Below are 17,918 nucleotides of genomic sequence, written 5' to 3'. Positions count from 1 at the left end.
GCCCCCACTGGCCGCGGTTCGCCGTCCCGGGCCAATAGGGGCGGCGGGAAGCAGCGTGGGCGAGCGATGTGCTGGCCGCAGCTTCTCGCCGCCCCCATTGGCCCAGGACGGCGAACCGCGGCCAGAGGGGGCCGCGATCGGCTGAACCTGCTGCGTCAGCAGGTAAATAAAACTGGCCCGGCACGCCTGGGTGCTTACCCTGGCGAGCCGCCTGCTGAACGTTCCCGACCCCTTATAGAGGAAGAACTGGATGGCCTTGAAGACTGGAGTAACAGAAACAAGATTAAATGTAATAGGTCAAAATGCAAGGTCATGCACTTAGGGTTTAACAACAAGAATTTCTGCTATAAGCTGGGGTTTGTCAGTTTGAAGCAACAAAGGAGTAGGGAGACCTAAGTGTGTAGGTCGACCACAGGATGACTATGAGCTGCAAATGTGATGCTTCTGCAAAAAAGGCAAAGGCAATCGTAGGATGTATCATGTGAGGCACTTCCAACAGAGACAGAGACGTTATTAATGTCATTGTACAAGGCACGGGTAAAACCTCATTTGGAATACCGTGTACAATTCTCCTCACTCATATTTCAAGAAAGAGTAATTTAAATTGGAACAGGTGTAGAGAAGAGCTACTAAAATGATCAGGAGAATGGAGGACCTATCTTATGAGATATGACTAAAGAATGTGGCTTGTTTAGATTAGCAAAAGGAAGGCTGAGAAACATCAGGAGTAAACACCAGGGACGGGGAAGAGCTATTTAAGTTAAAGGATAATGTTGCCACAAGAACAAATGGGTATAAACTGGCCATGAACAAATTCAAGCTGGAAATCAGGTGAAGGTTCTGAAACAGCCTACCAGTAAGACAGTGGTTCTCCAACTACGGGTCATGACCCTCAGGGGGTCACAAGGTTATTACATGGGGGTCAGAAGCTGTCAGCCTCCACCCCCAAACCTCACTTTGCCTCCAACATGTATAATAGTGTTAAACATTCAAAAAAGGGGGGGAGGGATAGCTCAGTGGTTTGAGCATTGGCCTGCTAAACCCAGGGTTGTGAGTTCAATCCTTGAGGGGGCCACTTAGGAATCTGGGGCAAAAATCAGTACTTGGTCCTGCTAGAGAAGGCAGAGGGCTGGACTTGATGATCTTCCAATGTCCCTTCCAGTTCTAGGAGATAGGATATCTCCATTAATTTATTTATTTATTTAATTTATAAGGAGGGGGTCGCACTCAAACTGTGTGAAAGGGATCACCAATACAAAAAATTTGAGAACCACTACAATAAGAGTTCTTGGGGTGTGTGGTTGACTGATCAGTTCATAACTCAGGTGTTCATAACTCTGAAGTTCTACTGTATCTCACTTAATTTCCTGCCATTAAAGGGGTCTTGGGCACTGGTGCACCTTGATCCCTTCTATTCTCTGCCTGTGGCACATAATTAAGGCTGCGAGTTTGTCACAGAGGTCACATTTGTCATGGAGCTGCGGGGGCAGTGCCTGCAGTAGCACTAGATTCCCATTACTGATGTGAGAATCATGGCTTCCAAGACTCTAAAATGAAACACAGCTAATAATGCTTAAATAGGGCATTAATTTTCAACAGCAGTGTCAAGCTTCTTCACTATTTTAAAGGAATGGTTATGGTAAGAAATTCATTCTTACACATGTATAAAATATTGCTTTGCTGAAGACAGGCATTCTATTTTCACAATAACTATTAATGACACACAGACCGATACTTCCTTAGCAACAGTTAATACTGTTCATACTGCCTTTCTTTAAAACTACATGAGAAGAAGAATCATCAAGTAAGCAGTGATTGCAAGTCTTCCAATAGTTAAAAATCTCTATTTCCGCAGTAATTCTGAAGTTGAAGTAATTATCTCTATCCCCATTTTATCTTAAACAACCTAGTACTCAAGGAAACACTGCTTAAAATTACTCAAAAAAAACCCAGAACTACTCCATCTTTATGTATTTTGGCAATATAAAAGTGTCAAAATTTTGCAAACTGAAATGATTCTTAATATGACTGCACTTAGTTTAATGTACCTGCCTTTTAATTCATACTCTATGCAAAACAGAAAATTCTACAAATCAAATGCAATTCCTCACCTACATTATACGTCAACTCTGAATAGCTAAGGTTCCAAAATTGTAATATACTGAAGCAACCAAATATAGATAAGCTACGCCAATAATAATGGCTATACAAGTGATGCAAAATTAATCAGGGTGGCAGCTGGAGGAGCAGGAGGCAGTTTCTGTTCAAGGACTGACTCGGTAGCCTTGGCAGCTGGCAGACACCGAACTCATTCAGCACCAGTTCAATAAGCCTCTCCAGTAGCGAATGCTCCCATTCCCTTTGGCCTCCTGCTCCATGAACCAGTTCATTAGCAGTGACTCCTGCTGAAGAGCCTGCTCCTGCTGTGCCCTGAGGAATTCAAACTGCTCCTGATTTCTCCTATCCATCTCTATGAACAGCTTTTCCAGGGTCCTTCTCCATCTGCCTCTGATGTCCTCCTTGCCGAAGGGTTTTCCTCTCAGGTACCAAAGGTCCTGCCAATTCAAAGACAAAAGTCGCATAATATTTTTTTTTCCTTTGGAAGAAGCTGAGAAATCCTCCCACATAACAACTTTTCTGTAGAAGGCCACAATTTCGATACTTTTCAGCATTCCAGGAATGCAACTGTTGGACTATTCTTGATTTTCAGACAACTTTTGCAGCCCATGAGGAAGGAGCAGAAGCTTCTAGTGGTAAAATACAAATACTAATGTTTTAAAAAACATAAAATGTTCATAGTGTCTCAAGGGAACGGGGAGCGGAGCAGTTCCTTCTAGGGCCTATATTGCCATTTGCAATTTCTTCTCCAGATGTTGGCAAGTCTTTAAAGAATATGGCAGTTTTCAAGGTACCAAAATGGAAGAAAGAATTCTTCCAGTTTTGTGAAAGAGATCCAGCAATCTATGCCAGAGAGATGTTTCTGCTAATGTTCCCCTTTACACGTTGCTGAATGGAGGGGTTTGGTCAGTTATGAAGGTGGACCAAGCAGATTTGCACTGCCGTTGAACCTCAAGACTCAGCTAGAGTTTCTGCTACACCAGAAATTTGCTTAAATATGCTTAAAGGACTGGCAAGCAATTCAACTGGAAGTTAACTATATTCTCAGCTAACATACAGCGTTTCTGTGCAAAGGGAGATGCAAACCACAAACACTGCTCATCCGACCCACTCAGGCATCACCAGAAAATCCTGTCCTTGTGCCTACATAACAACAGTGAAATGGACAGGGAAAGAAAGAGACACACCACAACTTTAATTTCCTGAAGTTTCACATCAGCACAATAAACCACTTGCCTCTCTGTTGCAAAGGGACACTGCACTGTGTTTATTCAACTGCCAGGCTGGATCCTTCTCCCATTCCCATTTCCCCCAGCCTCTGCAGCATGACTCAGTGTCAGAAGAGACCAGACATCAGGGACAGGGATGGTAAAAATTGTGTCATCTTCCAAGGGGCAAAGGATTGATGCGACTAACTTTTCCTCAGACATATGATACGGCTAGCTTCTCGCTGGAACATATCAAGGGAGACTATGTCAGGCTGGGAAAGACGCTTAAGAAAATCGAGGCTCAGGTGATCTTCAGTGGGATTCTGCCTGTTCCCAAGGAAGGGCAACAAAGGTGTGACAAGATTATGACGATCAACAGATGGCTCAGGCAGTGGTGCTATAAGGAAGGCTTTGGGATGTCTGGCCACTGGGAGGCATTCATGGACAGAGGACTGTACTCTCTGGATGGACTTCACCTGAGTAAGGAGGGAAATAGACTTCTAGGATAGAGGCTGGCACAACTGATTAAGGGAGCTTTAAACTAGGAATTTGGGGGAGATGGTTGGGAGATGTCCAGGTAATCTCCATGCCAGATTTTAACATTGAGAGGGAAGAAAACCAAGTAAGAAAGGATACAGCCATGGGTAGGAGAACGGACATAAGGAGGAAAGTTAGTGTAGATACCAGTCTAATAGGTGATACTGACGGTAGAATGTCTATGCCTAATCGGGTAAAGAATGTGAGCGAAGCCAAACAGCAAAAATTAAGATGTTTGTACACCAATGCGAGGAGCTTAGGTAACAAAATAGAGGAACTAGAGCTACTGGTGCAGGAAGAGAAACCAGATATTATAGGGATAACAGAAATATGGTGGAATAGTAGTCATGACTGGAGTACAGGTATTGAAGGGTATGTGCTGTTTAGGAAAGACAGAAATAAAGGCAAAGCTGGTGGAGTACCATTGTATATCAATGATGAGGTAGACTGTAAAGAAATAAGAAGTGATGGAATGGATAAGACAGAGTCTGCCTGCGCAAAAATCACATTGGGGAAGAAAGCTACTAGAGCCTTCCCTGGGATAGTGCTTGGGGTGTGCTATAAACCACCGGGATCTGATTTAGATATGGATAGAGACCTCTTTAATGTTTTTAATGAAATAAATTCTAATGGGAATTGTGTGATCATGGGAAACTTTAACTTCCCAGATATAGACTGGAGGACAAGTGCTAGTAATAATAATAGGGCTCAGATTTTCCTGGATGCAATAGCTAATGAATTCCTTCACCAAGTAGTTGCTGAACCAACAAGAGGGGATGCATTTTAGATTTGGTTTTGGTGAGTAGTGAAGACCTCATAGAAGAAATGGCTATAGGGGACAACCTTGGTTCGAGCGATCATGAGCTAATTCAATTCAAACGAAATGGAAGGATAAACAAAAATAGAACTGTGACTAGGGTTTTTGATTTCAAAAGGGCTAATTTTAAAAAATTAAGGAAATTAGTTAGGGAAGTGGATTGGACTGAAGAACTTGTGGATGCAAAGGTGGAGGAGGCCTGGAATTACTTCAAGTCAAAGTTGCAGAAACTATCAGAAGCCTGCATCCCAAGAAAGGGGAAAAAATTCAGAGGCAGGAGTTGTAGACCAAGCTGGATGAGCAAGCATCTCAGAGAGATGATTAAGAAAAAGCAGAAAGCCTACAAGGAGTGGAAGATGGGAGGGATCAGCAAGGAAAGCTACCTTATTGAGGTCAGAATATGTAGGGATAACATGAGAAAGGCCAAAAGCCGTGCAGAGTTGGACCTTGCAAAGGGAATTAAAAACAAAAATAAAAGGTTCTATAGCCATATAAATAAGAATAAAACAAAGAAAGAAGAAGTGGGACCGCTAAACATTGAAGATGGTGTGGAGGTTAAGGATAATCTAGGCATGACCCAATATCTAAACAAATACTTTGCCTCAGTCTTTAATGAGGAGCTTAGGGATAATGGTAGAATGACAAATGTGAATGAGGATATGGAGGTAGATACTACCACATCCAAGGTAGAAGCCAAACTCAAACAATGGGACTAAATCAGGGGGCCCAATAATCTTCATCCAAGAATATTAAAGGAACTAGCACATGAAATTGCAAGCCCATTAGCAAGAATTTTTAATGAAGCTGTAAAAGGGGTTGTACCATATGACTGGAGAATTGCTAATATAGTTCCTATTTTTAAGAAAGGGAAAAAAAGTGATCCGGGTAACTACAGGCCTGTTAGTTTGAAATCTGTAGTATGCAAGGTCTTGGGAAAAAATTTGAAGGAGAAAGTAGTTAAGGACATTGAGGTCAATGGTAATTGGGACAAAATACAACATGGTTTTACAAAAGGTAGCTCGTGCCAAACCAACCTGATCTCCTTCTTTGAGAAGGTAACAGATCATTTAGACAAAGGACACGCAGTGGATCTAATTTACCTCAATTTCCGTAAGGCATTTGATATGGTTCCACATGGGGAATTATTAGCTAAATTGGAAAAGATGGGGATCAATATGAAAATTGAAAGATGGATAAGGAACTGGTTAAAGGGGAGACTACAATGGATCATATTGAAAGGTGAACTGTCAGGCTGGAGGGAGGTTACTAGTGGAGTTCCTCAGGGATCAGTTTTGGGATCAATCTTATTTAATCTGTTTATTACTGACGTTGGCACAAAAAGTGGGAATGTGCTAATAAAGTTTGTGGATGTCACAAAGCTGGGAGGTATTGCCAATACAAAGAAGGACTGGGATATCATACAGGAAGATCTGGATGACCTTGTAAACTGGAGTAATAGTAATAGGATGAAATTTAATAGTGAAAAGTGCAAGATCATGAATTTAGGGATTAACAACAAGAATTTTTGTTATAAGCTGGTTGGAAGTAACAGAGGAGGAGAAGGACCTCGGAGTATTGGTTGATCACAGGATGACTATGAGCCGTCAATGTGATATGGCCGTGAAAAAAGCTAATGTGGTCTTGGGATGCATCAGGCGAGGTACTTCCAGTAGAGATAAGGAGGTGTTAGTACCGTTACACAAGGCACTGGTGAGACCTCATCTGGAATACTGTGTGCAGTTCTGGTCTCCCATGTTTAAGAAGGATGAATTCAAACTGGAACAGGTACAGAGAAGGGCTACTAGGATGATCCAAGGAATGGAAAACCTGTCTGATGAAAGGAGACTCAGAGAACTTGGCTTGTTTAGCCTAACCAAAAGAAGGCTGAGAGGAGATATGATTGCTCTCTACAAATATATCAGAGGGAAAAATACCAGGGAGGGAGAGGAATTATTTAAGCTCAGTACCAATGTGAACACAAGAACAAATGGATATAAACTGGCCATCAGGAAGTTTAGACTTGAAATTAGGTGAAGGTTTCTATCAGAGGAGTGAAGTTCTGGAACAGCCTTCCAAATGGAGCAGAGGGGACAAAAGACATCTGGTTTCAAGACTAAGCTTGATAAGTTTATGGAGGGAATGGTATGATGAAATAGCCTAATTTTGGCAATTAATTGATCTTTGACTATTAGCGGTAAATATGCCCAATGGCCTGTGATGGGATGTTAGATGGGTGGTATCTGAGTTACTACAGAGAATTCTTTCCCGGGTGTCTGGCTGGTGAGTCTTGCCCACATGCTCAGGGTTTAGCGGATCACCATATTTGGGGTCGGGAAGGAATTTTCCTCCAGGGCAGATTGGCAAAGGCCCTGGGGGGTTTTCGCCTTCCTCTGCAGCGTGGGGCACGGGTCACTTGCTGGAGGATTCTCTGCACCTTGACATCTTTAAACCACGATCTGAGGACTTCAAAAGCTCAGACAAGGTTAGGGATTTGATACAGGAATGGATGGGTGAGATTCTGTGGCATGCGTTGTGCAGGAGGTCAGACTACACTATCATAATGGTCCCTTCTGATCTTAAAGTCTATGATTCTATGATTTAACCCAAGTGTTCTACAGCTGTGTTCTGTTTCCTTCCTGGACCTAACCCCACCTGACCCCTCCACTTCCCACCCTATCCCACCCCATAAATCTGCATGGCTCCTGTTTGTACAAAGCACTGAACTGCGTAATCTTCCAAGGGACAAAAGACAGCTGTTACTAACTTTAGAACTGCAACTATGAGTCTTCTACAACTGTCCTATTCCTAACTGGGACCCTTCTAACCCACCCCTTCCCCCAGTTCACACCTGACTGTGCATGTCCAAGGAATGCACAGACAGAGGAGCACAATGATTTTTTCCTTAACAGTCTGTTCTTAAGAAGTATCTTTAGCCAAATGCATAATAGTTGTTAATCAGACATCAATAAAATCATTGACCTATAACTGTGTCCTGCTTGGGGACCATTTTGGGATAAATGGATGGGGCTGGATGGAGGGGAAAGCTGGAGGAGTTTGGTTAGGGCATGACAATGGCATGCTTTCAGCACTGTAATTCAAACAGTTCAGAGACATAGTAACACATGGTATGTGGTCTAGGGAGGAAAAGTCAGTGCACAGTACTTCAAAAGCCTTCAATCTTAAAATCAGGAATTCAACACCAGTGTAAGAGGAGACGTTTGAAGTCAGGGTGTGGGTCCAGTGCAACTTATCAGTCTCAGGTTCTGGTTCCTGCCACGACTCAGGGTCCTCCTCAGGTTCGTTGAGGAGACTTGCTCAACCAGCTTCTCTGAATAAAGGTACAGAATCATATGTTCTTCATCCTCCAGGTCTTCTGGGGCATCCTCGATGGGTCCCTGTTGCTTCCTTGCCCTTGCCCTCATCAGTATCCATCAGGCAATGAAGCCAGCAGGGCTGAGATGGAAATCATGAGCCACCTCTGGCTCTGTACTGGGAGCCTGTGACAGCTCCTCATAGAAGGGGCATGTACAACAAGCCCTCCCAGCATGATTGTTCGAGTCTTTGGCCTTCCTGTACATGAGACTCAAGTGCTTGATGAGTTCCCGGCACTGGGCCAGAGTCCACTGAATGCCCACCTGCTCCAGCCTTTGTAAAATTCCCGGTACAGGTGAATGTTTCTGACACTTCAAGAGAAGTGGTGGAGGACAGTGTACTCCAACCACACACTGATCAGCACCCAGGTATGGTAGAGGGGCCAACCAGCTGCTCTTGGAGCAGGATCCATTTTCACCTGTATTGATCTGTAAAGAGTGCAGCGGAAAGCTGTTCTGATATGGCCAGTGCAACTTGCTGCTATCACTGAAAATGGGGAGACAGGGACCTTTATGAACTGGGAAAGGGCCAGGAAGAAAAGGTGCGTTGTGGGAATGGGGTAGAGCACTATTGAAATTTGAGACCTGGTACATGTCCCTTACACTTATCCAGGTGCAAACTTACACAGATATGGGACCATGCCACAGATGAGGTATGTTCTTACCCACACCTCTGAGGCATGCTAGCTCACTCGCCCCTCTCGTTGCCTTCAGGTATGTGCTTCTGGGGATTAGGTGCAGACAATAGGGGAGTATGGCACAACCATGCACACTGATGCATATAATCACTAGCGTAGACATACCATAAGGCAACTGCTCTCCAACCCCTTATACTCCAGGACTGTCTTTCTATCACAGTTCCCTTCATCACATACATCCCATTCTTTTCCAATGAATCCATCTCAACCTCTTCATCACCCATCACAGCTCCGCTGGGAGCAACGAAGCGGGTGGAAGTGGCTGCATGCAAGGAGGGTATAGAAATAAGTGGGAATAATGAGAGAACAGTGAGGTAGGGGAGGAGGATGGGGTCAGAGAGAAGCAGCAGTATGCATACAGTTAAGGTCAGAAGGCCTGTGCTATGGGAAGAGTGCGGTATTAGGGAGACCAACATCTCTCTCCATACTCCCACCTCAGCTCTCACGGCAGCACTGACTTGGTGCACAAGATGGTAGTGCAGTGAGGAATCTTTCAAGCACTCATATCCAAGCTCGGATAGTGTCAGGGAACCTTAAAGAGCTGTGACAGTCGGGTTCAAGGAATGTACTAATGAGAACTCTTGACATGTGTCCAGTCTCCCTCATATCGCTGATTATAACAACCACTAAGAACTGGGACATACAAATAGCTATGAGGAAGGGTGACAGTTGATTGAGATACCTCTGATGATACAATGGTCGTACTAGAGGAACCCGAGCCGTTAACCTGGGCTTTTCCATACTGTCATAACATTTAGATACAAAAATAGTTAATAACTTGGCTTAATTATAACCTTGTTTCAAATGTAGTCTATGCACAAGATTTCAATGGGTTTTACTTATGTGAAAAGTTTGAAGACTTTGTGTTATTCCATTATTAAGATCACTTAGAAAGACAAAAACAAAGGTCTGAGACTATTAATTTAAAGGTCTCAATTTTAATTTTAGCTCCAACCAATTAACTTGTAAATTCTCATAAAAATCCTTCTGTAGTAAAAGAATAAATGCTGTAATTTGGGGGCATATACACTGCATTCTTCATACAGAACAAAAAGGTTGAAACCCAGCTGTAAGTATAACAATCTCATCCCACAGTGCATCTGTGGAACTGTGGCTAGTGCCTTCATAATTTGTGATCAGATAGCTCCTGAAGTCCTAGTTAGAATCATGGGCCTTCCCCAGGAAATATCATGGAGTAGTTAATATCTATATCATATGTCAGATAGCCATGCTTAAAATCTTTTATGTGGTGGCTGCTGAGTTTTTGGCTTGCTCATATGTGAAAGTGTTTAGGTCAGGTGTAATGCCCCTAAAGATATCCAACTACATCATGAAAATCATGTTTCACTTTGATTAACCAGTTCAATTAATGTGAAACAAATCAATTAAGAAATGAATCATTAACAGTTCAAATATAATTAGTAATGTACATGAACATCAAGACTTTTTGGTTTGATGCACTTTATCCTTTTACATGCTATACTTATGAATACTCATACGCACAACTAATTAAGCTTTTGGCATTTTACTCTGAAGTAACGTCAACCATCTCTTATCTTAGGCATACATTTCTCAGTTTTTTTCATTGCTTTACTTTCGATTTTGCAACAGTCTGATACAAATAAATATTTGCTACAGTTTTGGCCTTTTTATTGAGAACAGATGATTTATTTCAAAACTCATTTTTACCTATCCATAAATAGTTTCTTGGAAGTTATGTTAACAGACAAGATTTTTTACTTCTTCGGGAATTTTAGTGCACAGTAGTTGTTTATAAAGATAAAATAAAACCAGATAATGCTTTAGCTCTAGTGTCTCTCTTGGATTTTTGGTTTATGAAGAATAATCAAAGACATTGGCTTTATACAATGCCTTTCCTCACCTCCCTTGCCTGTATACATCTGAATCTATACTCTAAAATATTGAAGTTGGGAAATGCTGTAGTTTGTGAAAAACTACAGAAATTCTTGCAGATCTCTGCTACATGTTAAGATTATTATTTTAAAAACTACTTAAAGTAATTGTTTGTATTCCTCCTACTATTGCTGGATATATGTCTAAAGGCTTGAATAATAATAGTAACACTAAATGACATCTGAGCCACTAATAATCTGGATAAATTGAGTCCACTTTTTGGTCTATGTTTTAAAACCAATTCTCCCACAATACTCCCAGAACCATATATTTGTTGCTATATGGGAGATCTGGCCCCTTAGTTGTGGTATATGCCCACTCAGTAATACCACTTTATATTGTTAATTTTATTTTTTCCAAGCGAACCAAGCGAATTAAAAATTCTAGTGAACATAAAGTCTCCACAACTTTTCAGCCCACTGTAGTTCTATTCTAACACACATTGGCATTGTCTGTTTCTTGTCTTTACTAGAATTCTCTCTCTCTCTTCTATTGTTTAAATACATTTCCAAAGTGCTCACTGAAAATAAATGAGGTATGGAAATTGTTAAAGAGAATATTTTGGCAAATTTGGCGGAGAGGTTAGAGAAGTATTTTTCTTTCTGCTTTGATAATTTTTTCAACCATTATCCACTGCAAAAAATATATATTTGCTACTATAATTCATGCTGTAATTTTTAGAGAGTTTTTGCTTTAGTCAGTGCAAAATGCAAGTTAGTCTAAAACAATTTAAATCATCAAAATTACATGGTAAAGACATGCGAGTTAGACTGACGATCTACTACACACAATATTTTCTCATACACTGTTTAAAAAAAATCAACTTCAGGTCAGAAAGCTACTTTTGTAAGTTAAGAATGGAACAGAGTAACACAGTGTAATCTTTTATATATCTAAACTATTCTGGCCTGAAGAGAGTTTTAATTAAATGAATAAATTTCTAACAATACTGGATGTTAACGGGTACTTTGACAGGAACTGAAAACACTCGTCTTGCTTCTAATCCAAGATTTACACAGAAATCCAAACATGTATTTTGTTCTGCTGACAACATACAATTTTTAAGAAGCTTCAAAATATTATATAGTTTTACATAAATCTAGTAAATTAACTGGAATGAAAAAAAATGTTGTACGAATGTCTCAATTGTGCATATATCCAAACAATATTAGTAAGGATATGGTTTGATCACAGAGGTCACGTATTCCGGGACTTGAACAGATCTCCATGACTTCTTCGGCTTCAGCCCCACCATGGCGGGGCTCAGGCTTCGACTACAGCCCCGCAGTGATCTTACCCTGATTTTATACACTTTTACCATGTCTGCTCCGTGAATTCTGCCAAATTTTACCATGGAAAAATTGTATCCATACATACGAGGTATAAATAACAACATTAACTGGAATCATAAAACTCCTGGGATTGCATGTAGAGCAGGGGTGGGCAAACTATGGCGTGGGGGCCACATCCAGCCCTCCAGCCAGTTTAAACTGGCCCTCGAGTTCCTGCTGGGGAGCAGGGTCTGGGGCTTGCCCTCCTCCCGCGCTCCAGCCAGGGAGCAGGGACTGAGGCCCACTCTGCGCGCGCATGCTGAGGCTCCCGGAAGCAGCAGCATGTTCCCCCTCCAGCTCCTACACTTAGGGGCAACCAGAGGGCTGTGTACACTGCCCCCGCCTGAACCGTCACCCCCACAGCTCCCATTGGTTAGGAACTGCAGCTAATGGGAGCTGTAGGGGCGGTGCCTGTGGACGGGGCAGCGCTCAGAGCCGCCTGGCCGCACCACCGCATAGGAGCGGGGACATGCCACTGCCTCCAGGAGCTACTTGAGGTAAGTGCCGCCCGAAGACTGCATCCCTGACCCCCTCCCATGCCCCAACTCCCTGCCCCAGTCCTGATCCCCCTCCCACCCTCTGAACCCCTTAGTCCCAGCCTGGAGCACCCTCCTACACCCCAAATCCCTCATCCCCAGCCTCACCCCAGAGCCCGTACCCCCCAGCCAGAGCCCTCACCCTCTCCTGCACCCCAACCGCAATTTCATGAGCATTCATGGCCCACCATACAATTTTCATACCCTCGGGCCAAAAAGTTTGCCTACTCCTGATGTACAGCCTGTCATCACACCACTAAACATGACTGCTAATGCAACCAAGTCTTTAAAAAAATTGCAAGGAGGGATAATTTAACAGAAGAGTTTGTCACAAAGGAAAATACTACATGCTTGGAAAGCTGTAAAATTGTTTTCTTTTGGCTAACATGGCATAGATTATGACCCAATGTAAAGTGTATTTGTGCTTCGTGTTCAAAGTTTTCATGGTAATCTTCCCATTCAAAAAAGTTTATACTAAGTATGAATGCCAGACAAGGTAATATGTCTTCTCCTGCAATATCCTTTGTAGTATGGACATTGTCTACTGAACAGCCTGTTTGTTAATTTGTCTGACTGACCTTTAATGTTAAAGCAATTCTATCTTCTCACTGCCTTTTCTTGGCATAGATGTCACATCTGTGAGAACACGAAGCGTTCACATTTATCTTTTCAAGATCAGGCAATTTCCTCATCTTCCATCTGAAATATTACATTTCACTGGATTTTCTATGTTTAAGAATACAAAAACTGTTTTCTCTTTGTGGATTCATTTTTAAACTCATCCTTTGATGGTTTATGGAATGGCACAAGCCAGCTTGCCATCATACAACAAGTAACTTAAACTGAAAGAAGCCTCTGAATAAAGAACAGTTCAGATAATTTTCAGAACCCAGGTCAATATGGTGATACTTTATTGTTCTACTATCTCTTTACACACATTTGTTTTAAGGTAAATCATGTACACCATTTCAGTTTAACAGAGCATATACATTATGAATGGCTGTCAAAAATGGTATTGTTTAGATAATCATTAAGTCATTCTGACTGACTTCATTGTATTGTCAAATGACAAATTATGGGGTAGTACAACAACTGTGTAAAAACTGAGCAGGACCTTGTGAATGTCACTTTTTAAAATAGTTCCTTGCATTTTTATGGGCATGTTTACATCTTGAAGAATACCAAAGCATTTATAAGCAACAATATACATGAATCATTTCATCCAACACTGAAGTATAACTGTTTCTGAATGAGTATAACACTAGATAACAGCTGAATACAAGATGCCAAATTCAGAAGGGATGTGCATGGAAGAACCATTCCTGTGAGTAATTTACATGCTGGGTAAAGGAGGTGAACAGATTGGTTTGTAACAGAAGCAACAACAGGAGGATGTAACAAGGTGTGAAAAGGTTTAAGATAAAGCATAGCCTGTTCCCCATTTCCACACACACCCTTTATCTTACATCCTACTCCTTTTCAATGCTTCACTTGCTACCACCCTGCACTTCTGCCCCCTCCGTTAGTAAGATACACTGATGCCAATTTATTGAAGTGTAAACACCACCATCTTTGAATTTGAGCCAACGTGAATAAGATTACCCAGTTTCATTGTAAACTTCAATATTCTTAGCTTGCCACCTCATATAAAACTGTACAGAAAGAATGCAAAAACCTCAAATAATACATTCTTAACATCCTCAAGGAGCCCATTGCCCCAGTGTGCATGTAATTTCAGAAAAATTCTTTAAATAGACAAAGATCAGCATACAAAATGATACCAAAAAGTGCAGTACTACACCAGAAGGCTAGCAATTCACCACTGCCCAGTTTAAATGTTTTAAGTGGACATTTAAATCCAGTATGATGGTTAATAGCTAGAACTAGTTAAAATATTTCATGAGAAGGACTGAGTTCACTGCCACATCTAACTTAAATGACCCAAGAATTCTTCTGTGTTTTACAAAGAAATCCACAGCAGAGATTTCCCTGGGCAAATGAGTCTCTTCTCTAGATTTAATAGACTGTGGAGAAAGGCAAATTTTGGTAGCTTTCTAGATTACAAATGACATCAAAGTCATAAAGAAATAATCATTCCAACAACTGACTGATGACATTCTAAGAATTAGGGAAACACTCAAAACACAATTTTTGGTCCTGAAAGATGAAGAACTCCATTCCTTCAGAAGAAAGGGAGCAATATAGTTGAGAGAATTTCAAGGCTAATGCAGATCATTTTCCCAATTAACAATATAATGGATTTGCAGTGTAACTTCTCAGAAAAAATCTGTCCTACTATATTGCCAGTTTCTAGTTAAAAAAATTAAAAATGCATTGCCAGCAGAAGTTAGTTGGCTTGTGTTAACAACTACTTCAGAGACACAGCCAATCTGAAATCTAATCATTTTAAAAAAACTAAGTTCAAAATAGTTTCAACTCCTTCCACGTATGCTGATATCCCATTTTGTAGTTCTGAAACCACATTTGCCTACTTCAAAATAATTTTCTGTCCCTATTGCTGTGTGAAGCACAGTTATTTGTAACAATATCAGATCAAAAACATTTCGTGCCAAAGTCTAATAATTTAGTTATGGATGTCCCTTCAGATCAAAGTCCAAAGACCCTATTCTTCTGTTAAAGGCCTCAGATAGGAAACAACATACTGCACAGTATTACGACATTCATGCACAGAAACTATATTTACTCATCATATCAACTATATGGTTTAATTTTTAACTACTGCATCAGAGTTTCATTTGGAGAATTCTCCTCAAGTGTACTCCAACTTTCAAAACACAGAACTTCAAGAACAGTAAAATCTCAGAGTTATGAACACCTAGGGAATGGAGGCTGTTCATAACTCTGAACAAAACATTATGGTCGGTCTTTCAAAAGTTTACAATTGAACATTGACTTAATATAGGTTTGAAACTGTACTATGCAGAAGAAAAATGCTGCTTTTCACCATTTAAATTAAAATGAAACAAGTAGTTTCCTTACTTTGTAAAATCTTTTTTTAAACTTTCCCTTTTTTTTTTTTAGTAGTTTATATTTAACACAGAACTGTAGTGTATTTGCTCCTTCCCCCCCCCCCCACATCTCTGTTGCCGCCACCTGATTGCGTACTTCCAGTTCAAATGAGGTGTGTGATTGACCAGTCAGTTCATAACTCTGAGGTTCTACTATATCTTCTTTATCGCTTCATTCTGGACTCATCTCGTTCTGTCCAACCTAAAATCTCAGCTCGCCTTTTAACATATTTTTGTTTATATCCAACCATCAGTTAAGCCTGAAAAAAAATCACCAAAACTGAACTCTTGCTCTTCCTCCTGCCCAATCCTTTCACTTTACTCTCACTCACCATAGACAATGCCACAATCCTCCTTCTCACTCAGGCCTATAATCTGGGTATCATCTTTGAGAGATCTCAATATACATCCAAGCCACAGTCAGGTCTTGATGTTTCTTCCCGTATAGCATCTTTATGATTGCACCTTTCCTCTCCATCCACAAAGGTAAGACGCTCATCCAGGCCCTTGTCATCTTATCTTGACTATGTCAAGCTCCTCCTTTCTGCCATCTTGCCCTCCTTAAACCTATTTAAAACACTGCTGGAAAGGTTATCTTCCTAACTCAGCCTGATTACCCCTGTCCTCGTTCTGTATCCCTCCACAGGCTCTGCCTATTAAACTACACCAAAACCTACTCATGCTCATTCTTAAGGCCATGGGTGGCTTAGTCCTGCCATACTCATCTCTTAGGTGCTATTAAGTCATCAACACCTGCCTGGGCTCCACCAATGATGACAGGACTACAAGTACTGTTGCACTTTCTCTCAGTGCCCTTTATGCAAAGGGCATGCAAAGTGCCCTTTATGCCCTTTAAAATCTCTAAAGCCACTACATCATCCCCGTTCAAATCTCCCCTTTGCAGCAATGCCTTTAAAAATCATTTTAAATCCTTTTGTTTCAATCCAATGAAAAAAATTAGTTTTCATTTCATGCATTTTGACAAAAGCAAAGGAGAACTAGATTCACAAACCATGGGGAGGGTAGAAAGAGGCTATTCATCATCATCATTCATGATGGCAATGGAGAGTCAGTCAACCAGGCAAGAAGAGGGATAACAATTCTATAGCCTGCCAGTTAAGGTATTTAGCTAGGATGTACAAGACCAAGTGCAAGTCCCAAGTTTCACTACATGTTTGTACAATGCCTAACACAATGAAGCTCTGATCCCTTACTGGACTTTCTAGGGCTAACACAATTCAAATAATAATAAAAACAAATGTAATGAGAAGAGCCCTATTGACTTTTTTGTTCTTTTCCTCTAGTTATTCTTGCCATCAACTGAAGCCACTTGCATTAAAATACATCCAGATAAATATCAAAATACAATTTCCTAAAAATTTCCAAATAGAGTAGCTCCTAATATAAACCACCAGTAAAGGCAAAAAAATTCTCTTGCCCTCTGATGGGACAATTTGAATTAATCTCCACAAGGAATTCCTCAAGGAATATTCAAGTAAAATCTCTCCTCCCATAGTTTTTAAATGTGTAAGGGGACAATCTAGCCCACGAATATTAACTATTATAAGCTGAAATACTTTGTGCCAACAAATTACACCAGTAAAGGCATTATTAAATGTCTGTGCTTATTCTAAAAAGTCTCAGAATATTGCTACCTAGTGAATTATTGATCAAGTATTAACACTGAAAGTTGTAATAACATGCCAGCTGTACCAGAATTTTATATTACATAATATCTGGAATTTAGCTTAATCCTACCCGGTGTAATAGTCTTTACCCACTTCTGCAGAAAGTACTGCATTGCAACTAAACCTTAAAAAAATCCATAACATCACACTACCAATATATAGTATTCCATCTCTTCTTCAGTGACAAAATCATTCAGTTTGCCCAAAATCTAGATGTGCAACTATCTATATATACTCTTTCAATATTTCAGCAGCATCAATTACAAATTACAAAGTAAACAGACAATTGCAGTTGGAAAAAAATAAAATAAAATCACTATATAGTGCAATGTTTCTGTTATATTTGAAAAGAATTTCTAAGATACACATTTAAAGTCCAAAACTATTTGCACTACAGTGGCCACTTGTTTCACTGGAAGGTACACTGCCACTACATTTTTACCAGGTCCAAGTATGCCAACTCCAAGAGCACCATCAACACGACATATGTTCCCAATATGTCAGCAGAACTCAATAATTTCTATTATTAAACTTATTTCAAAAAATCTATTTTGCATTTTAATCCAAGTGAGCATCTCTTTAGGCCTTGTTACCCTATCTGTTCTTCAAAACAGTATGTGCATGACAAATATGATTCACCCATATGATGTCAATGCAAATTTAAAAACGGT

General features: G+C 40.7%; 1 protein-coding gene across 1 annotated transcript in view; it reads right to left on the bottom strand.

Moving 5' to 3' along the window:
• LOC117883854 (sorting nexin-29-like) overlaps window positions 1-17,918 on the bottom strand; it is a 388,013-nt gene that overhangs the window by 349,005 nt on the left and 21,090 nt on the right. Inside the window, exon 7 of the mRNA XM_034783666.1 lies at window positions 187-231. Coding sequence (XP_034639557.1) covers window positions 187-231 — 45 coding nt within the window. The remainder of the gene's footprint in view (window positions 1-186; window positions 232-17,918) is intronic.

This window comes from Trachemys scripta, chromosome 10 (genome assembly GCF_013100865.1).
Source record: "Trachemys scripta elegans isolate TJP31775 chromosome 10, CAS_Tse_1.0, whole genome shotgun sequence".
NCBI classification, from domain to species: domain Eukaryota; kingdom Metazoa; phylum Chordata; order Testudines; family Emydidae; genus Trachemys; species Trachemys scripta.
Note: the sequence above shows the minus strand (reverse complement) of the source record. Positions and strands in the feature narration are given on the sequence as shown.